This window comes from Asterias amurensis, chromosome 1, assembly GCF_032118995.1.
Source record: "Asterias amurensis chromosome 1, ASM3211899v1".
NCBI classification, from domain to species: Eukaryota; Metazoa; Echinodermata; class Asteroidea; order Forcipulatida; family Asteriidae; genus Asterias; species Asterias amurensis.
The window spans coordinates 7,921,177-7,937,752 of record NC_092648.1 but is presented as its reverse complement, the minus strand read 5'-3'; the positions used below and the strand labels follow the sequence as shown (position 1 = coordinate 7,937,752).

The 16,576-nt window shown below is 38.7% G+C and overlaps 1 protein-coding gene and 1 pseudogene across 1 annotated transcript in view; one reads left to right on the top strand and one right to left on the bottom strand.

Annotated features, from left to right (window-relative positions):
• The window catches only part of LOC139944585 (poly(A) polymerase beta-like), a 161,176-nt gene extending 146,623 nt beyond the window's left edge, over window positions 1-14,553 (bottom strand). The window contains exon 1 of the mRNA XM_071941640.1: window positions 14,371-14,553. Within this exon, the coding sequence (XP_071797741.1) occupies window positions 14,371-14,378 (8 nt within the window). The 5' untranslated portion in view covers window positions 14,379-14,553. The remainder of the gene's footprint in view (window positions 1-14,370) is intronic.
• On the top strand, window positions 3,423-4,252 carry LOC139940054 (uncharacterized; annotated as a pseudogene).
• Window positions 14,554-16,576: the final 2,023 nt, after the last annotated feature.

Sequence of the window (16,576 nt, the reverse complement as noted above, 5' to 3'; positions counted from 1 at the left end):
CCTTATTTTGTTATGTCTTGTTGATTCTGGGAAATTTTTTGCGGGGTATTTTTGCAAAGTAGCGGTGGTTTCTTTTGAGGTTTTACCGTACGCTCGCCGCGGGGTCGTGAACTTCTGCGGCGGGCCAGCGGCTGATGGCGAAAGCCCAAAGAACAAGCAGACATACTTGGTTGTAAAACGTATTTTATTTAATACCGCAACTCAAAATGATGAAACTACATAACAACGACGGCTTTTCTAATACTCAAACACAGATTTTTCTTAAATAATCGGACACTCTTTTGGTATTTTCGATATCATTTAAGAACATCGAAATTTTCAAAACATCGAAATTTTCGATATATCGAAAATCCGATATTACGATATGATTATAAAAGTGACATCGGCGATTTCGATGTCAAAAATTTATCGAGTTTTTGAGTATTTTCGATATATCGACGGCATTATTATTCATATTCCACTCATCAAAACACATATTTTAGTGACAAAAGCTTTATTTTGACAAAATACCACTTCCAGAAGTCAAAGATAAACCAGTCAGGATAAACCAGTCAGTATGTCTTGTTTCAAAATAAAAGGAGCATCTCTTCAGATGATCCCTCTCCTGCCACTTTCCAGGTTATATCAGGCCCGTAAGAAGCTCAAAAGCGCGAAGCCATCACAGCATGGGATAAGGGGCCTGCTGAAAGGCAGTGGACACTATTGGTAATTACTCAAAATAATAATTTGCATAAAATCTTACTTGGTAGCGAGTAATGGTGCTACAACCCTGCACGCAGCAGTCAGAACTTGGAACAACCTCCCATAATTTGGAGGGGGATGGTACTGTATGTATTGATGCATGTGACACTACCCCTGGACATAATTGGGTAATGCAGGCCTTCATTTTAATAATAATAATATGAGTGCAACACTCACCTTAAAGGAACACGTTGCCTTGGATCGGTCGAGTTGGTCTTTGAAAAGCGTTTGTAACCGTTTTTTATAAAATGCATATGGGTAGAAAGATGTTGTAAAAGTAGAATACAATGATCCACACAAACATGCCTCGAAATTGCGTGGTTTTCCTTTTACCTCGTCGACTAACACGTCGGCCATTTATGGGGGTCAAAATTTTGACTCCCATAAATGGCCGACCATGTTAGTTCGCACAGTAGAAGGAAAACCACGCAATTTCGAGGCAAACTTGTGTGGATCATTGCATTCTACTTTTAAAACATCTTTCCAACCATATGCATTTTATAAAAAACGGTTACAAACGCTTTTGTTTTGACCAACTCGTCCGATCCAAGGCAACGTGTTCCTTTAAATCAAGAAAGTGAACTAAGGAGAGTGATTAGCTCTCGCAAACGAAACCCAAGAACACAGTGAAAATTTGTTTTTGCAATCACACTTCATACCATTCCTTAATGTTGTCATCTTTTGGGAAAAATAGAGTAAGTAAAAACATGCTGCAGAGATTGAGATTGTTTGCACTTTTATAGTAACTATCTTTTGTCAATTTTAGTTATGCAATGATAACAGAAAAACTACACTTTTGTAATCGCTACTTTTGTTTTAGCTCATTCAACTGGAACCAGGGATAAGGTCTTTAAGTTTTATCTTTTCATGAGGTTACCTTACTTTTTAAGTCAGTACTTCGTTGCATTTAAGGAGGTATGACTAGGTAATCCTTACAAAGATCGGTCAATTTATGCTGCTCTCACACGTTGAATATGCTCGCGAATATGCTATCAGAAGGAAATATTTGACAATCGCTCAAACTTCGCAACATTCCCAGTGTCTTCGTAAGCGTTGGTATTAAATTCCGAACATTCACAAATTATTCCCATCTCCTCATGAAGATTGCTCAATTTACAAACCGGTTTCTAAACTTCAGCGAATTTTGCGAAGACGGTCGTTCGGCGTGATTTTTGTAAGCATAACATTGGTAAAGCGTGCGTAAGCGTTGTAATTTTATTATTGGTTTATTAAAACACATTCAAACATTGCAGCTACAAGCTGAATTGAGTTTAAAATACAGAGATTCATAAAAAATTGAAATGTTAAAAAATTACAAAAAAAAACTAAAATGTCAAAGGTGGGTGGATCAGGTTGGTTACGTTGAAAACTGATATTCATGTACTGGCATTTGGCGGGATTAAGTTTCATTTTATTCAGATCAGTCCATTGATTTAGGTCATTAAGCACTTTTTACATGCTGGAGCTCTCATTAGGATTAGAGAGGGTCTGACTAAAAGTCAGGTCATCGACATATTTGTAATGTTTGACCGCTGGAAGATCAGGAACAAAATCATTGATCATGACTAAAAAGGCAATGGGCCCAATTTTTGTTCCTTGGGGAACTCCAGCATGCAATCTCTCCCAATCAGAAATATCACCCTTTTAACAGCCTGAAGACGATCTGATAAAAATCCACATAGCCAAGGAATTAAGGAAGTTCTGACCCCAAGCTTAATAAATTTATTAATAAATAAGTTGTGGTCAACTCTATCAAATGCCTTACTAAAATCATTGGCTATCAACACAGCAGAATTATTTGGTTTATCAAGAACACAATGTATATCGTCCAGGAGTTTGACCAAACAGTGGGATGTAGAGAATCCTTTCAAAGAACCAAAACTGTTGTAATGGACTGCACTGAATATGATCAAAAGGTTCAAGGTATCCTTGACACAGATACCTATGCCCGCCTAAAGAAGAACCCGATCCCATCAGTTGAAAGGAAGCTCGCTGCCAAACTCCTCTCCCTAAACCGTAGCACTGCCATACCCACTCCATTGTACAGACATCTCAGGTCTTCGGCCTCGAAGTGCCCGAGATTCTTTGGTCAGCCAAAGATTCACAAACCAGACAAACCGTTCCGCCCTATTGTCTCCTCTCGAGGTTCCCCTACCTCCATCCTCGCCCAACACTTGACTAAGCTTTTAAACCCACTTGTGGGCAAAACACTTCGCCATGTTTTCAACTCAGCAGGGTTTATCGATATTATCAAGGGAATTGAATAACAGACTTCCGATATATTAGTGAGTTTTGATGTCAAATCTCTTTTCACCAACGTACCCACCGATGAAGGTTGCCAAATAACCAAAGCAGTACTAGAACAAGATGAAACTCTAACTGATCGAACCAGCCTAACGCCAGACCAGATTCATGATCTATTAATGACAAAGTCAACATACTTCCAACAAGATGGATATTACAGACAGGCTTTGGGAACTCCCATGGGGTCTCCTATTTCCACAGTCTTGGCGAACATTTTCAGATTTTGAACAGAAAGCCCTGGGTACCGCTCGACTCAAACCCAAGCTTTGGCTCCGATATGTGGATGACACGTTCATCATTTGGTCACATGGATTGGAAAACCTTGATGACTTCCTTAGTGTCACATTAACCACCAGCATCCGAACATTTTGTTCACCATGGAAACTGAGACATCTGATTCATTACCATTCCTTGATGTACTCATTTCCAAGAGGACCGATGGTTCCCTTGCACACTCCGTGTACAGAAACCCCACTCATACAGACCACTACCTCAACGCTCGGTCATTCCATCCTCCTTCAGTGAAAGTCTCAGTGAATCGGACCCTACTTCAAAGGGCACACATTATTTGTGATAAGAAACACTTACCTAATGAGCTGGAGCACCTTAACACAGTGCTAAACGAGAATGGGTAGGCCTATAGACCAAACAAACGAGAGTCCCTCAAAACACAACTCTCAGTCTGCACAATCCAAAGATACAAGTATGCCCATTGCGGTCCTTCCGTACATTGGTCATACCTCACACAAAATTCAACGGATCCTCCGTGAGGCAGAAATCAAGGTCTACTACCAAACTCCCAACAAGTTGGAAACAAAGTTAAACACTCACACAGACAAGCATGGCTCTAGCAGTCAGGCAGGGGTCTATCGAATTCCTTGTACTTGTGTTTAAGTGTACATTGGCGAGACCGGTAGAGAGCTAACTACCAGGCTAAAAGAACATAAAGCACACGGCCGCAGAGGGGAATATGACAAATCTGCCATTGTCAAACACTCCACCGATTTAGACTACATGTATGTCATAGATTGGGATCGGGCTCGAGTCATAGCACCTGAGAGACATTGGTACACAAGGCGAAGGGAAGCTATCGAAACGCACAGACAAGACACTGTGCCACAAGATATGTTATTTCATCAGCAGCGTTTGGCACACTATCCTACCTCCTTCCTCCTCTAACAACCCCCAACCTCCTGACCATGCTTAACTTCAGTGATCGGACGAGAACCGGTGTGATCAGCGCAGTACGGTTGTAGTCAAACAAAAAATATATTTTCGACGAAAATACACAAAAAATCTGATTTGAACCAGAAGACGAGGTAAAAATGGGATCATGCCTGCGAGGCCTTTATGGAGTTTTTAACGACCTTTTTGATGATGCATCGATTGTAAGAATCCATCATGTGGATCAAAAGTCATGTTTTTTATATAATAAACTTTGAATTTTTATAACTAAAGAATGGATGACGTCATCATGATGTAACTAACACAGGTTCCACTCCTAATGCATATCTAACTATGTGCAAAGTTACAAGTTCATACGAGTTTGGGAAGAGTGCTTTTGTTCGAGGACAAGGGACGAAGAGAAGAAGATGGGAATTTTCACCATTTTCTGAAGGAAAAAAACATATTCGTGTCTAAACAACATTTGACCAAAGTATATGTAAACTAGTTCAAAACTACAGAGGACCAATCAAACAAATTCCTTTTATTATTTTTAAATAGGTACACCATGAACCTTTCTACAGTATTGGGAAACGGGAGACAATTCCCTCCCTACAAAATAAAAAGTACTTTTTAGTGTGAAAAACATTTAATTTGCAGGCAACAATCATGACATTTTAAACTTAGATTGATTGTATTTTGTTGTTTACTATATAATGGCCACTTCAACTCAAAGTATCAATATAAATTTTGGTTTTTACCCGTACACCGGTGTGTTAGCACTGTATACTCGGTAACATACGGAGTCCTGTGAAAGAAAATATCACAGGCATAATATTACTCGGGTTGGATTCCAACCCAAGCCCCTTGCAATTCTAGAGCCACGAATTAGAGCAGTGTCTTACCAGCTAGACTACTAAGATAACCCGCTCGCTAGAGGCAATTCAAATATATTTCAAAGCATCAACCATTTGTCAACATTCCGATATTGGCTGTGTAGGCCTACAGTATTCACAGAATATTTTACTAAACTAATGTTACAGCTAATTTTTTAATAAGCATATTCATGCAAATCCAATAAAGATGAATATTATAAAACCAAACAGTAATGTTTAATCATGCAATTAACGCACTGATACTTTGACTTTAAAATAAAGTTTTCAAAGGATCACTATTGAATCCCTTAATAATGTTGCATATTAACCATTTATTTTTTAATATACTACTTGGTATCAAGAACTCGTAAAATTGTTCACTAAAAATAGAGGTTGTATTTTATATTATACAAATGAATTAAAAGCAATACCCTTTATGGGATCATCCCATACTAGAAGCAAATGTTTAACATGAACCTACTTTTGATTCAGCTTTGATATGGGTTTAGTTTGGATTTGATGTTGATAGTGATTTAGGATCACATTATTTAATTTTGAACTATGTAAATAACAACCATAAAGGCCCGGTCACACAGGCCCCGATAACGAGAACAATAACGATAAAAATGCACGGCCTCGATTGGTTGAATGAGCGTGGGCGTATTCTGCGTGGAGCATTTTAACCAATCGAGGGCGTTCTTTTTGTCGTTCTCGTTATCCTTCTCGTTATCGGGGTCTGTGTAAACGGGCCTTAACAATAACTCCTTGAATTTCCCAAACCGATAAATATTTCACCCTCTAGTCTCAGGGCCTCCCATGGACTGAACTGTCTGTATGAATCTCACTTTGTTGCCTCCTATCATCTAAGTATTCAGGTGTACAATTTAGATCTACTATTCACCAGAAGTGGGCATACTAACTTCTTGTTACTAAAAAGAATCTACGTTTTCACTCAAGTGTCAGCATGCACGGCTGCCTAGCCCAACAAACTAGAAGCTTCAACAACAGAGTTAAAAAATGCAACATCAAAACAAAATTTAATTGGAATTTATACCAATTATAATTTTTTCCTAGTTCTGAATCGATTGTTTAACTTGCAGATTGCTAACAGTAACATTTTTATGAAGTTAAAGTTAAACTTCAAAAAAAATCATCAGAAAATGTTCAACTTCAAATTATCACAAATTCTTATAGACTATAGGTTCTGTCATGACTACCTTTTAGCTTAAAGCCATTGGACCCTTTCGGTAAACAGTGTTGTCCAAGGCCCACACTTGGTGTACCACAACTTCTATATCAAATAACAAACCTGTGAAAATTTAGGCTCAATCGGTCATCGGAGTCGGGAGAAAACAACAGAAAAAAACCACCCTCGCTTCCGCGTGTTTTGCCATGTCATGACATGTGTTTTTAAACATAAATCCGTAACTTTCGTTAACGAGAATTTATATTGTTTTGCTGTTTTCTCAAAAGTAAAGCATTTCATGGAATAATATCTCGAGAGGAGTCTTTCACCATTGCCTTCTGTAAACCCTGTAAGTTATTTGTATATCTGTGAACTTTTTTTCTGAACCGAAAGGCTTTAACAGACGAGACCATCAACATGTAATGTACGTTTAATTAAAAGTTTAAAACGATGATCGAAAGTGCACCACCATGTACCATAATTTCTTGGTCGACAATAAGCAAACAAAAATCTACATTAAATCAGTGTAGACAACAGCATTAAAAGCCATTAAAAGGACGTGTTTGTTAAACGCCTTGAAAACAACCTACGTACGTCATTATTCATCGAGTTCCTAGTTTCCTCGACCACAATTCAGCAATCATTTGAGCATCATAAAATAAAGTATTGTTCAAATTATTGGCAGTTGATTGTAACATTATTCTTATATTTGTACAATCTTTTAACTCCAAGACCGCCAAAACGTTACAATAAAAAATAACTTGTAGGCCTATGGGATAAGCTTGCATGAACTTTGGCCTATAGTGAGGTGCACCCCTCTGGCCTTTCTCAAATATTATTTTCATGTTTTGAGACAATTTTATACCACTGGGGGCTGTGTTATTGTTACAATAATGTTTATAAAATAATAGGTTGTTTTTCCGTTCTTAAATCTGGATTGTTTTATTTATTTGTTTGTACTAAAGTTTTGTTTAATCTGGCAGTTCATTTTAGCAAGACCATTCCTAATTGCTTGGGCCTTATACTTTAACCATTCTGTTTTCTTTGAATGTTTTGTATTGTAACATCCATGTCCTGATGTCCGTGCATGGAGGTAGAAATAGATTAGTTTACGTAACGCCCTTTCCTACTAGAGAAAGGTCAAAGGGCTTATGTTATTCCAGAGATTTTTTTTCTTCAAAATATTTAACTCAGAATAACTTGGATGGTTGTTTTAACAAATAATCAAAACAATTGATGATTATGCTAAGTTCAAGAAGTAATAGGTATTGTAATACTGTCGTGAATTCTGTGGGTCCAAACACCCTTCACCCGGGGGGGAGTGGTCGATCGATGTAACGTCTCTGCTTCTCATTGTTTAACCAAACCAAAACATGACCAATGTTCGTTATTTTGTACTGTTGTTTTCTCACAGAATTAAAAGTCCCATGAATCACTGAAGTAGGTGGCCATCTCAGCGAAACTTCATCTTCAATTCCACATTGACCACTAAGCCATCAGAAGGGTAACATTTGATCAACTTGATGCCGAAGATTGAGAGGAAATCGTTTGCACCAATTTGCATAAATAGAGCTATATAGCTCTATGCATCATGCTATGGCACAGAGCACAATAAACTTGGCCGCATGCCACCAAATATGCCTTGAATACACTACACGTGTACGCCACACGTGTTACGCACAACCAATGGAGAAATTTCGTAGTTCTTTATACATGAATTTATGAATTTTCAAAAAAATGAACAAAAATAAGAGGTGTTCCGGGCTGTTAGCCCGAATACCTAAAAAACGAACAATAACACTAGTTGTTCGGAGCTGTGCTCTGCTCAGAACACCTAATAACGAGGTCTCACAGAGCGAAAATCCACAAAAGTGCTCAGGGCGCTATTACAGAGAAAATTCAAACTAAATTAAAAAATTAAAAAATTAAATACAAAAGAATGGATCTATTTACTTCTAGAAACTATAAGGCTCCCCTGTGAGTCTTATAGGGGTCTAATATTTGAATGCCAGTCAACTCGCCCCCTACAAAGATACCCCCCCCCCCCCCCAGCAAGCACGCCCCCTCCGGGTACAAACTGGCCCCCTTACAATGTCGCCCCCCTGCAAAGTCGCCCCCCGATGCAGTCGCCCCTGACAAAGTCCCCCCCCAGTACAGTCGCCCCCCTAAAGGGAACTTTTTATTGTTGTTAACTTGATTCAAGAAAGGGAATACTTAAAGACTTTATCTATTTTTGCCGAGGATAACCTATTGAAAATCCACAATTTTTGACAAAAGTTATTTCGTTGTTGAAAAGGTTTTTCTTGCGGATCCTTTGGGTCCATTTCGGAAACTTAGAACATGATAGGTCAATTCGTACATTGTTTTGCTCTTGTTTCCATGACATCTAAGGGGAAAGACAATGGATCCTAGGCCTTACTTATTGAAAAACGAAAAATTTCCAATAAAAATTCTACCGTTGTACTAAAGTATTTTATTGAAAAATATAGTTCTAGAAATAATTTGTTATGTACTTACTTAAATATAAAAAGATATTTCTAAAAAATATTTACTTATTATCTCACAGAAACATCATTAAATAATTAAACTTAAAACATGTCATTAGAAAAACATCATTAGAAAAACTATTGTTTCTTCAAACAAAAAACTGTTTCTTCAAACAAAAAATTCATCATGATCATCCATCATGATCCATCAACCTAAATAAACATAATGTCCATAAAAAAGAATGATGTCCAATAAAATAAATAAATGTAACGTCCATAAATAATTAAACTTAAAAACATGTAATGAGCATAGGGCCTAAAAGATTTCTCACAAAAATTTACTGGATAAAGATATCAAGGATAAAAAAGCACTGACTTTTTAAAAAAAGATTTTTAAAAAACTAGCCGTTGCCGAAGTCGCCGTTTTGGACACGGCCAAAAACGCGTAGAGGGCGACTGTGTTGGGGGTGAATTTGTTAGTGGGCGACTTTGTCGGGGGGCGACTGTGTCTGGGGGCAACTGTGTCTGGGGCAACTTTGTAGGGGGTGACATTGTGAGGGGGCGAGTTTGTACACGGAGGGGACGAGCTTGCTAGGGGGCGACTTTGCAGGGGGCGACTTTGCGGGGAGGCGAGATGACTGGTTTCCGTACTTTGGGCCTCCTTAATGCTATACGTTTTTCAAAACAGCGTTGATAGGTGAAAGTTTTACGACCGTTCCAGCAATAACTGAATTTTCTTTTGTAAGTAAGGAATAAAATGAGGTATGTTGGAGTAGTATAGGACTTTTTTAAATGGAAGAAATTTGCAATCAAACTACCACACCTTTTGCGTCTTTGAAAACTTAGCGTTTAAAACATGTATTGAAGGTGGGCTGTAATGGTGACAGTGATGAGACCGATGTTAAAAGCGGAGCCATTAACAGCTCAACAAGGTGGGCTAAGGGGTGGATTTCACAAAGGTAATCCTAACTTAGGACTAGTCCTACCTAGGCAATGCTTACTCCTAGAACTTTTTCGGTTTCGTCCGGCTATCGTCTCCCGTAACCTCATAGAGGGTCATCTGTCACACGTTCAACGACCCATGGTTCAATGAATTTGGGAATCAGAAATCTCTCTTTTTTTTTTTTTTTTATCTTGCTAAAATTAGGCTCTATGTGTCCTTTGATATATCAATGTGTATGCTTTTGACCAGAGAATCCACTCCGCAATCTCAAAAATTGTTAAAAATGATAAATTCTTACCGTAATATTCAGATTCCCTATCTACTGTACGTGTTACTCTTCTGCCAACAATAAGTGAAAATTACCCGACCTCGTTTTGCGAAAATGCGTCACGAGAGGGCGGGTACGATCCGTGATTTGTGTACAAAACATACACGGAACCACGAAGCTCGCACAGGGTACCAGTATGTACACAGCTGTGTGCAAAAAGTGAATATTATTACAGTAAGAATTTATCATTTTTAACAATTTTTGAAATTGCGGAGTGGATTCTCTGGTCGAAAGCATACACATTGATATATCAAAGGACACATAGAGCCTAATTTTGGCAAGATAAAAAAGAAAAAAAAAGGAGAGATTTCTGATTCAAAAATTCATTGGGAAAAGTTTCCGTATGGCTAGACCACTTTTTCATTCGATATGAAATAATATAGTATCTAATTTACCTCAATGAGATATCCCTTTTTGTAAAAATGAGTGAAAAGGTGGTGGCGCCATACGGAAAGTTATCCATTCAATATCATTGAACCATGGGTCGTTGAACGCGTGACAGATGACCCTCTATGACTGGGGTTACGGTAGGCTGTTTCAGTCAAATTTAATGCAGGTGATTTTTTCTTTGACAAGATGTGGTCTGTTAAGGTGTATTCTTAGAAGTAAAAATCAATTTAAAATTTTGAAATCGGATGTTTGGTTGCAGAGATATACCGTTTTTAATGAGCGAGGATCGTGAAAAAAACGTACCCGTGTTCAAGTTCAATTCTTATGTTTTTCTTCATATTGGCCACGGCCAAGTTTAATGCGCAGCCTATGGCAATAGAGGGCGCACACTAGGCGAGCGCCCTCTATCACTGGTGAGGTTTACAAACTGTGCTTTGAGGAGGCGCTAGTATGATTTTTTATGAACGGCAAAAAGTGATATTTTGTGAATAAAACCAAGGAGCGGCATCGTGGGGGAAATTGTTAAAGACCATGCAAAATACCCCCTTCAGCTTTCGCTATTTAAAAGATCATGTATTAATAAGTACCCTACAATTTTCCTAGATTTTTACACTCATCTTGTATTTGAGAAAAAAACGAAATTCGCGGCGAAAAATTACCCCGCAACATCAGGGCTTCCCCAAACACGAGCGCCTTTCACCGATGGTGGCAGCAAACCTTTTGCCAAAAATAGTGACGTAGCTGGACGTGTGGATCTTTCTGCCTGTGTAAGCGCCCCCCGCATAGCAACGGTCTGGTTGCGGACTCACACTTAGCACGGCTGGCTGAACTTCTAGTTCCCGTCGTGCGTACATAGTTGTACTGAACTTTTCAATGCACACACACAATACACTTTGTTATTACGTTTCGCTGTGGTTATGTGCTAGTGGTTGAAAGTTAGTCGCTCTTTTGTTATTTATTTTAAAGCTTTCTTCCATTATCAATATGCCAATATTTTGTGTTGTTGGTGGCTGCAATAGAAATCAGAGGGATGATTCCGAGTTGGGTTTTTACAGATTTCCCAAAGATAATGTTATCCGCCATCAATGGGTGAAGTTTGTAGACCTTACAAGATCAGACTTCACACTTTCTAAATATTCAAGGATTTGCAAAGCCCACTTCTTGGACGATGTATTTGATGATACGTGTATCATGAAGAAGAAATTGGGAATACCTGTTCGAATGGTTCTCACACCAACTGCCATTCCTACAGAAAAGAACCCATCTATGGCTGCCGTCGATACTGCTAGTAGTAGTAGTAGTATTCCTGCCAAACGTATTCGACGAAGCAATACATGGGTACGAAAGCGGGTAAGGACTCCTCGTATTACTTTTAAATGTACTGTAGACACATCACGCTAAAACTTTGACAACATCATTTACTTTTATTTTTTGACTCAACCGTTTATAATAGAGTAAGATTGACTACAGATCAACCTCAACCCAAGACTTTGCACACTCGTCAGCTAATGATACAATCTCCTTATCTCCTTTTAGTGCTTGGGTTTCTTTTTTGCCATTAATTCTTACACAACACGGAAACAAACCAAAGTGACCTTGCATTGCTCATCATTATTGAGGACTGCATCGCCCATTTCCAAGTAGGTGTCCTTGGAAGGGTGCCCCGGCTTGATGGTCATTTTCAGTATCATGCTTTCACAGGTCACTGGATAATAATAGTCTTAGGCCACTGTACAGTGCCGGCTTAGTCCTTCGGTTTTTTTTTTATAGTGTCTTTAATTAGTTCCCGACGTTATGCAACGATTGGGGGTGCAGGGTCAATCTATCTAAATCAAAAATTAAAAAGGTAGGCTTACATCCAAAAAATAAACAAGATTGAATTAATGACCCTACATTTTGGTTAAGGGTTATGTTATAAATACGTTCCAGACAAAATAATGAAATGTAAGGGGGGGCTATGTATCACCTCCATGATACCATAGAACACAAGAGAACAAACTTCAAATTCGAAACTAAATCACACGTTTCTGTTCCTGTGTAAAGGAATTGGATGAACTTCTTAGCCCCTCATCAAGCTGCTCTAATGCAGGGAGCCATTTACCGGTTTCTAAAGCGCCACATCCGGTCCACACTAAAGGACAACTTCAAGCTAACCCCGCTAGGATTTGCAAGGTATAAAATGGGAGCTGAGAAAGATTAAAGGGATGTTTATTGGCCCAATGACCAGGGGACTAATGTAAAGCGCATTGATACGGTTTATTGTGAAATGCGCTATATAAGAAATTATTATTATTATTAAATGTTTGCACCTCTATTATGTTTGGTGGGCGTGTGTGTGTGTGTGTGGGGGGGGGGGGGTGTATCATTGTTCTATACTAAAACATCACACAGAGACAATCCTTGTATATATGTTTTTATTTATTTTTTAATATTTTTTATAAAAATTAAATATGTGTTAAGTTTTGCAGGTGTTTGTGTGAATATTCTTTATTAATTATGTCAACAAATAGCATTATTAAATTAACCAGAATGGAATAAAATTAAAGAGTTTATGACTGGTGTTTTCTTTAATTTAAGATCAGTTGATCCTTTGATTTAAAATTGTAGCATTAACACAGTAAAAATTTAGAACAATCTTTAAAAAACTTGAGGATGAAGGCATTGGTATACATCGATTATTTTTGTTATATTTACAAAGACAATTTCTAAAAACCAATGGCTATATACAATCAATTTTTTTGTTCAACTTTCGTTTCAATTAGTATAGGCCTTTAAAAGTATGTAACAATACTAGTTTCTTTTGACTCAAGATGAGCAGTCTGTTATTATCAATTCAGAACGTAGAAATTATCAAAGAAAACAAGATCGGGCAGCTTTCCAGCTTTCTATTAGAGCCCCGGCCTATCAAACTTATTGTAACACACGCCCTCTTGTGGTGGCACATCACGGAAACACGAAGATGTACGAGTACGACGTACATGTACAATCGTGCGTATTTAGGACAACTTTGCAAGAAATGGTCTAACAAAACCTTTCTGCGGGAGAAGAAAACATAATCAAATTACACCAAATTTTCACAAGTTTAACTTAAAAGTATGGGAATTAGCACTGACAAAGTCGCATTCAATTTTGATGATTGTCTCTGGAAGAAATCTTGATTCAAAAAATGGAAAACGCCGACAAAAATAGGTTTTTATGGTAAAAGCTATGCGACTAGCTGTACGATGTGCGGAATTTTATCGGCTACACGATGATGTAATCGTTATCTCATTTTGTGTAAACATGTGCTCCCGCATCGCAAAAAAACGTCTTCGGGCTTCTTCGGCGCTTTCCGAAGATTTCCGAAATCCGTTGTCCACGGGGTTCAAAGTTGACGTCATGCACAAACGAATGGGCGCTGCACGCCAAGCCAAGCCTCTTTTTTTTGTCGTTGCTCTCTTTTTTTTACAATATCTCCGAAACTATTCATCCGATTTCGAATATTTTTAAAATCTAAGCACGAGGAGAGAATGCTCCTGCCTGCTGTCAAGTCTCATAGTTATGAGTTGTACAAAATGTGAGTTATGATTTAATATATTTCGTTCTTTTTTTTCGGGGCTGTGTGCGTGTGTGTTTTGGTACACGTAAAATCAACTTGATGAAACTGCCTAGTTACGGGAGACAATAGCCAGACGAAACCGAAATAGTTCTAGGAGTAGGCAATGCTAAGAGATAAGACCGGTCCTAAGTTAGGAACGGTCCTATCTCTTAGCTATGCTTAGGACTAGTCCTAAGTTAGGACTACCTGTGTGAAATCCACCCCAGGACTAAGTAAAAGTGAGAAGACTGATGGTGCTGGTCTTTGATTTGAATTTTGATTCTTGAATGAGTTGACAATTACCAAACGTGTACCTCCCTTTAAAAAAGGAAAATTTGAAAAGTTTTTAGATCTTTATAATATAGCCCTACTGTACCTGCTCATTTTTCAGCCTGTGTTCATTCTTTAGGACGAACCAACGACAGCTCATGCATGAGTTAAAACAAAAAACTACGTTGAATTCATAAGGCCCAGCTCGTAGTTGTTGAACCCAAGTCGTCAGTGATGTGCTGGCTGTGCTTTTGTGTGTGTGTGATGAATTGAATTGAAATAAAGAAGAGGGGGGATGCGCGTGCGTACCATGAAGATCACCGTCCCCCGTCCGTACCCTTAAATACCAACAATATAGCAGAGCATGGGCTTCGCTCGTCCCCAGCGCCTTGCCTCCATGGGGCTGAGCGAAAACATGGGCCAGGAAGTATTCAACCTCGTTCTCTATGTGTATCGATCTCATTTCGCTCGTCCACAGATCTTGGAATTATTCAGGCTGTGTCGTTTCAGCAAGCGGGTGATACATAGACTTGATTCAAGTCCCATTCTCGTGTGAGAGGTCCCTAGCTATTACCTCAACTTATAATGAAACAACCTCGTGTCATACAGTACAGTGCGCGCTCGCCGTCAAAATGTGGTCCCGAGAATGGGACTTGACGAAGTCGTTTCTTACTCTGCACGTTGTTATTGGAAAATCTCCCCAAATGGGGAGATGAACAAAACCAGTAGGAGCGCGCGTGGAAGTGCTGACCTGCCGGTAAAATATTCATTATACTCTGTGACATCACAGTAGAAGACGTTGTAAGGCGCACGCGTCTACACGCGGCACGCACGTGGGGCGGGTAAACTCATTAGCAGGCAAGGGGGTGTCGGTGTCATAAGTCGTTTTATTGCACTTCCCAAAATTCAAATTTTGCAAACAAAACCGACCCCAATGTATGTTACAACGTATTACTTAAATTCAAATGAACATTAAGTGCTTTCTTTTTTTATAATTAATTGGTTGTTAAAAAATTTATTTCAATCATCAACTAAGTATACGTAACCCACAAGTGACAAATGAACTAGTCTTTTTTTTTGGGTGCATTTGATTGGTCAAAACGTACACGTAACAATGTTACATATTAATAAGTGAATACATTTACATACCAGGCGACTGCGACATCGTCAAGTCCCTGGTCCCGCATGCGGAACAGGGGCCAATTTCATAGAGCTGCTTAAGCAAAAAATTTGGTTAAGCACGAAAATAGCTTGTTAGTTTTACACAGATTACTGGCCAAAATGTCATGCCATATACATTGCTTGTAACTGGTATTGAGCTATTGTTTACTTAGCATAACAATTGAATGGAGTCTTGGCCAGTATTCTGATTTTACTAAGCATGGATAATTTTGCTTAAGCAGAATTTTTGACCACCTAAATATTATGAAAATCGTGTTTTGCACTGTGGAACTGTGGAGCACTGGAACACAAACATTGTTCTGTTTCGCCGTTTGCCATTTGGCCGCTAGATGGCCTAAAGAGTGCACCACAGAGCATCTAAAAATACAAAATTTTCCTGGGCCCTTCAGCGGGCCCGGACCCATGCCATGTAAGTTTTACACTCACGTGCTCTTTGACAGTATTTTCTATGGTGGCCCTTAAGGGACACAGCCAGTCGTGAATATTTTCACGACTAAGTCGCGAATATTTTCGCGACGTCGTATATTTATTCACGACAAGTCGCGAATATTTTCGCGACGTCGCGAATATTTTTACGACTAAGTCGCGAATATTTTCGCAACGTATATTTATTCACGACAAGTCGCGAATATTTTCGCGACGTCGTGAATATTTTCACGACTAGTCGCGAATATTTTCAGGACTAGTTGCGAATATTTTTTACGACGTCGTGAATAATTCTGCGACTAGTCGTGAATAAATTCGCGACTAGTCGTAAATATTTTTTTCAGTAGCTTGAGTGTGTAATTCTTACACGGCACGCGTAGAGAGCCAATCTATGACGATTGTAGCCACTCGGCTATGTGAAATGGGCCCATGTTTTATCCAGTAGAATTGTTATTGAAGTTCGAAAAAACAGTGTCTGATTTTCATCAATATTTCGGGGGTTTTCAAGGTTGAATTACTCCAAACCCAAACAATTCTGAATACTAAAGGGATTAAACTTGGTGGGGGATTACGTGATGCGTTGCACCCTGCCGTGACGGAACGAACTCGCGTTTCAAGTTGGAAATAATATTTCAGGTAAAAATTTTCAAATTTATTTGCTGAAATTGTCAACACATTATAATTAAACTTATCATTGGGTTGTT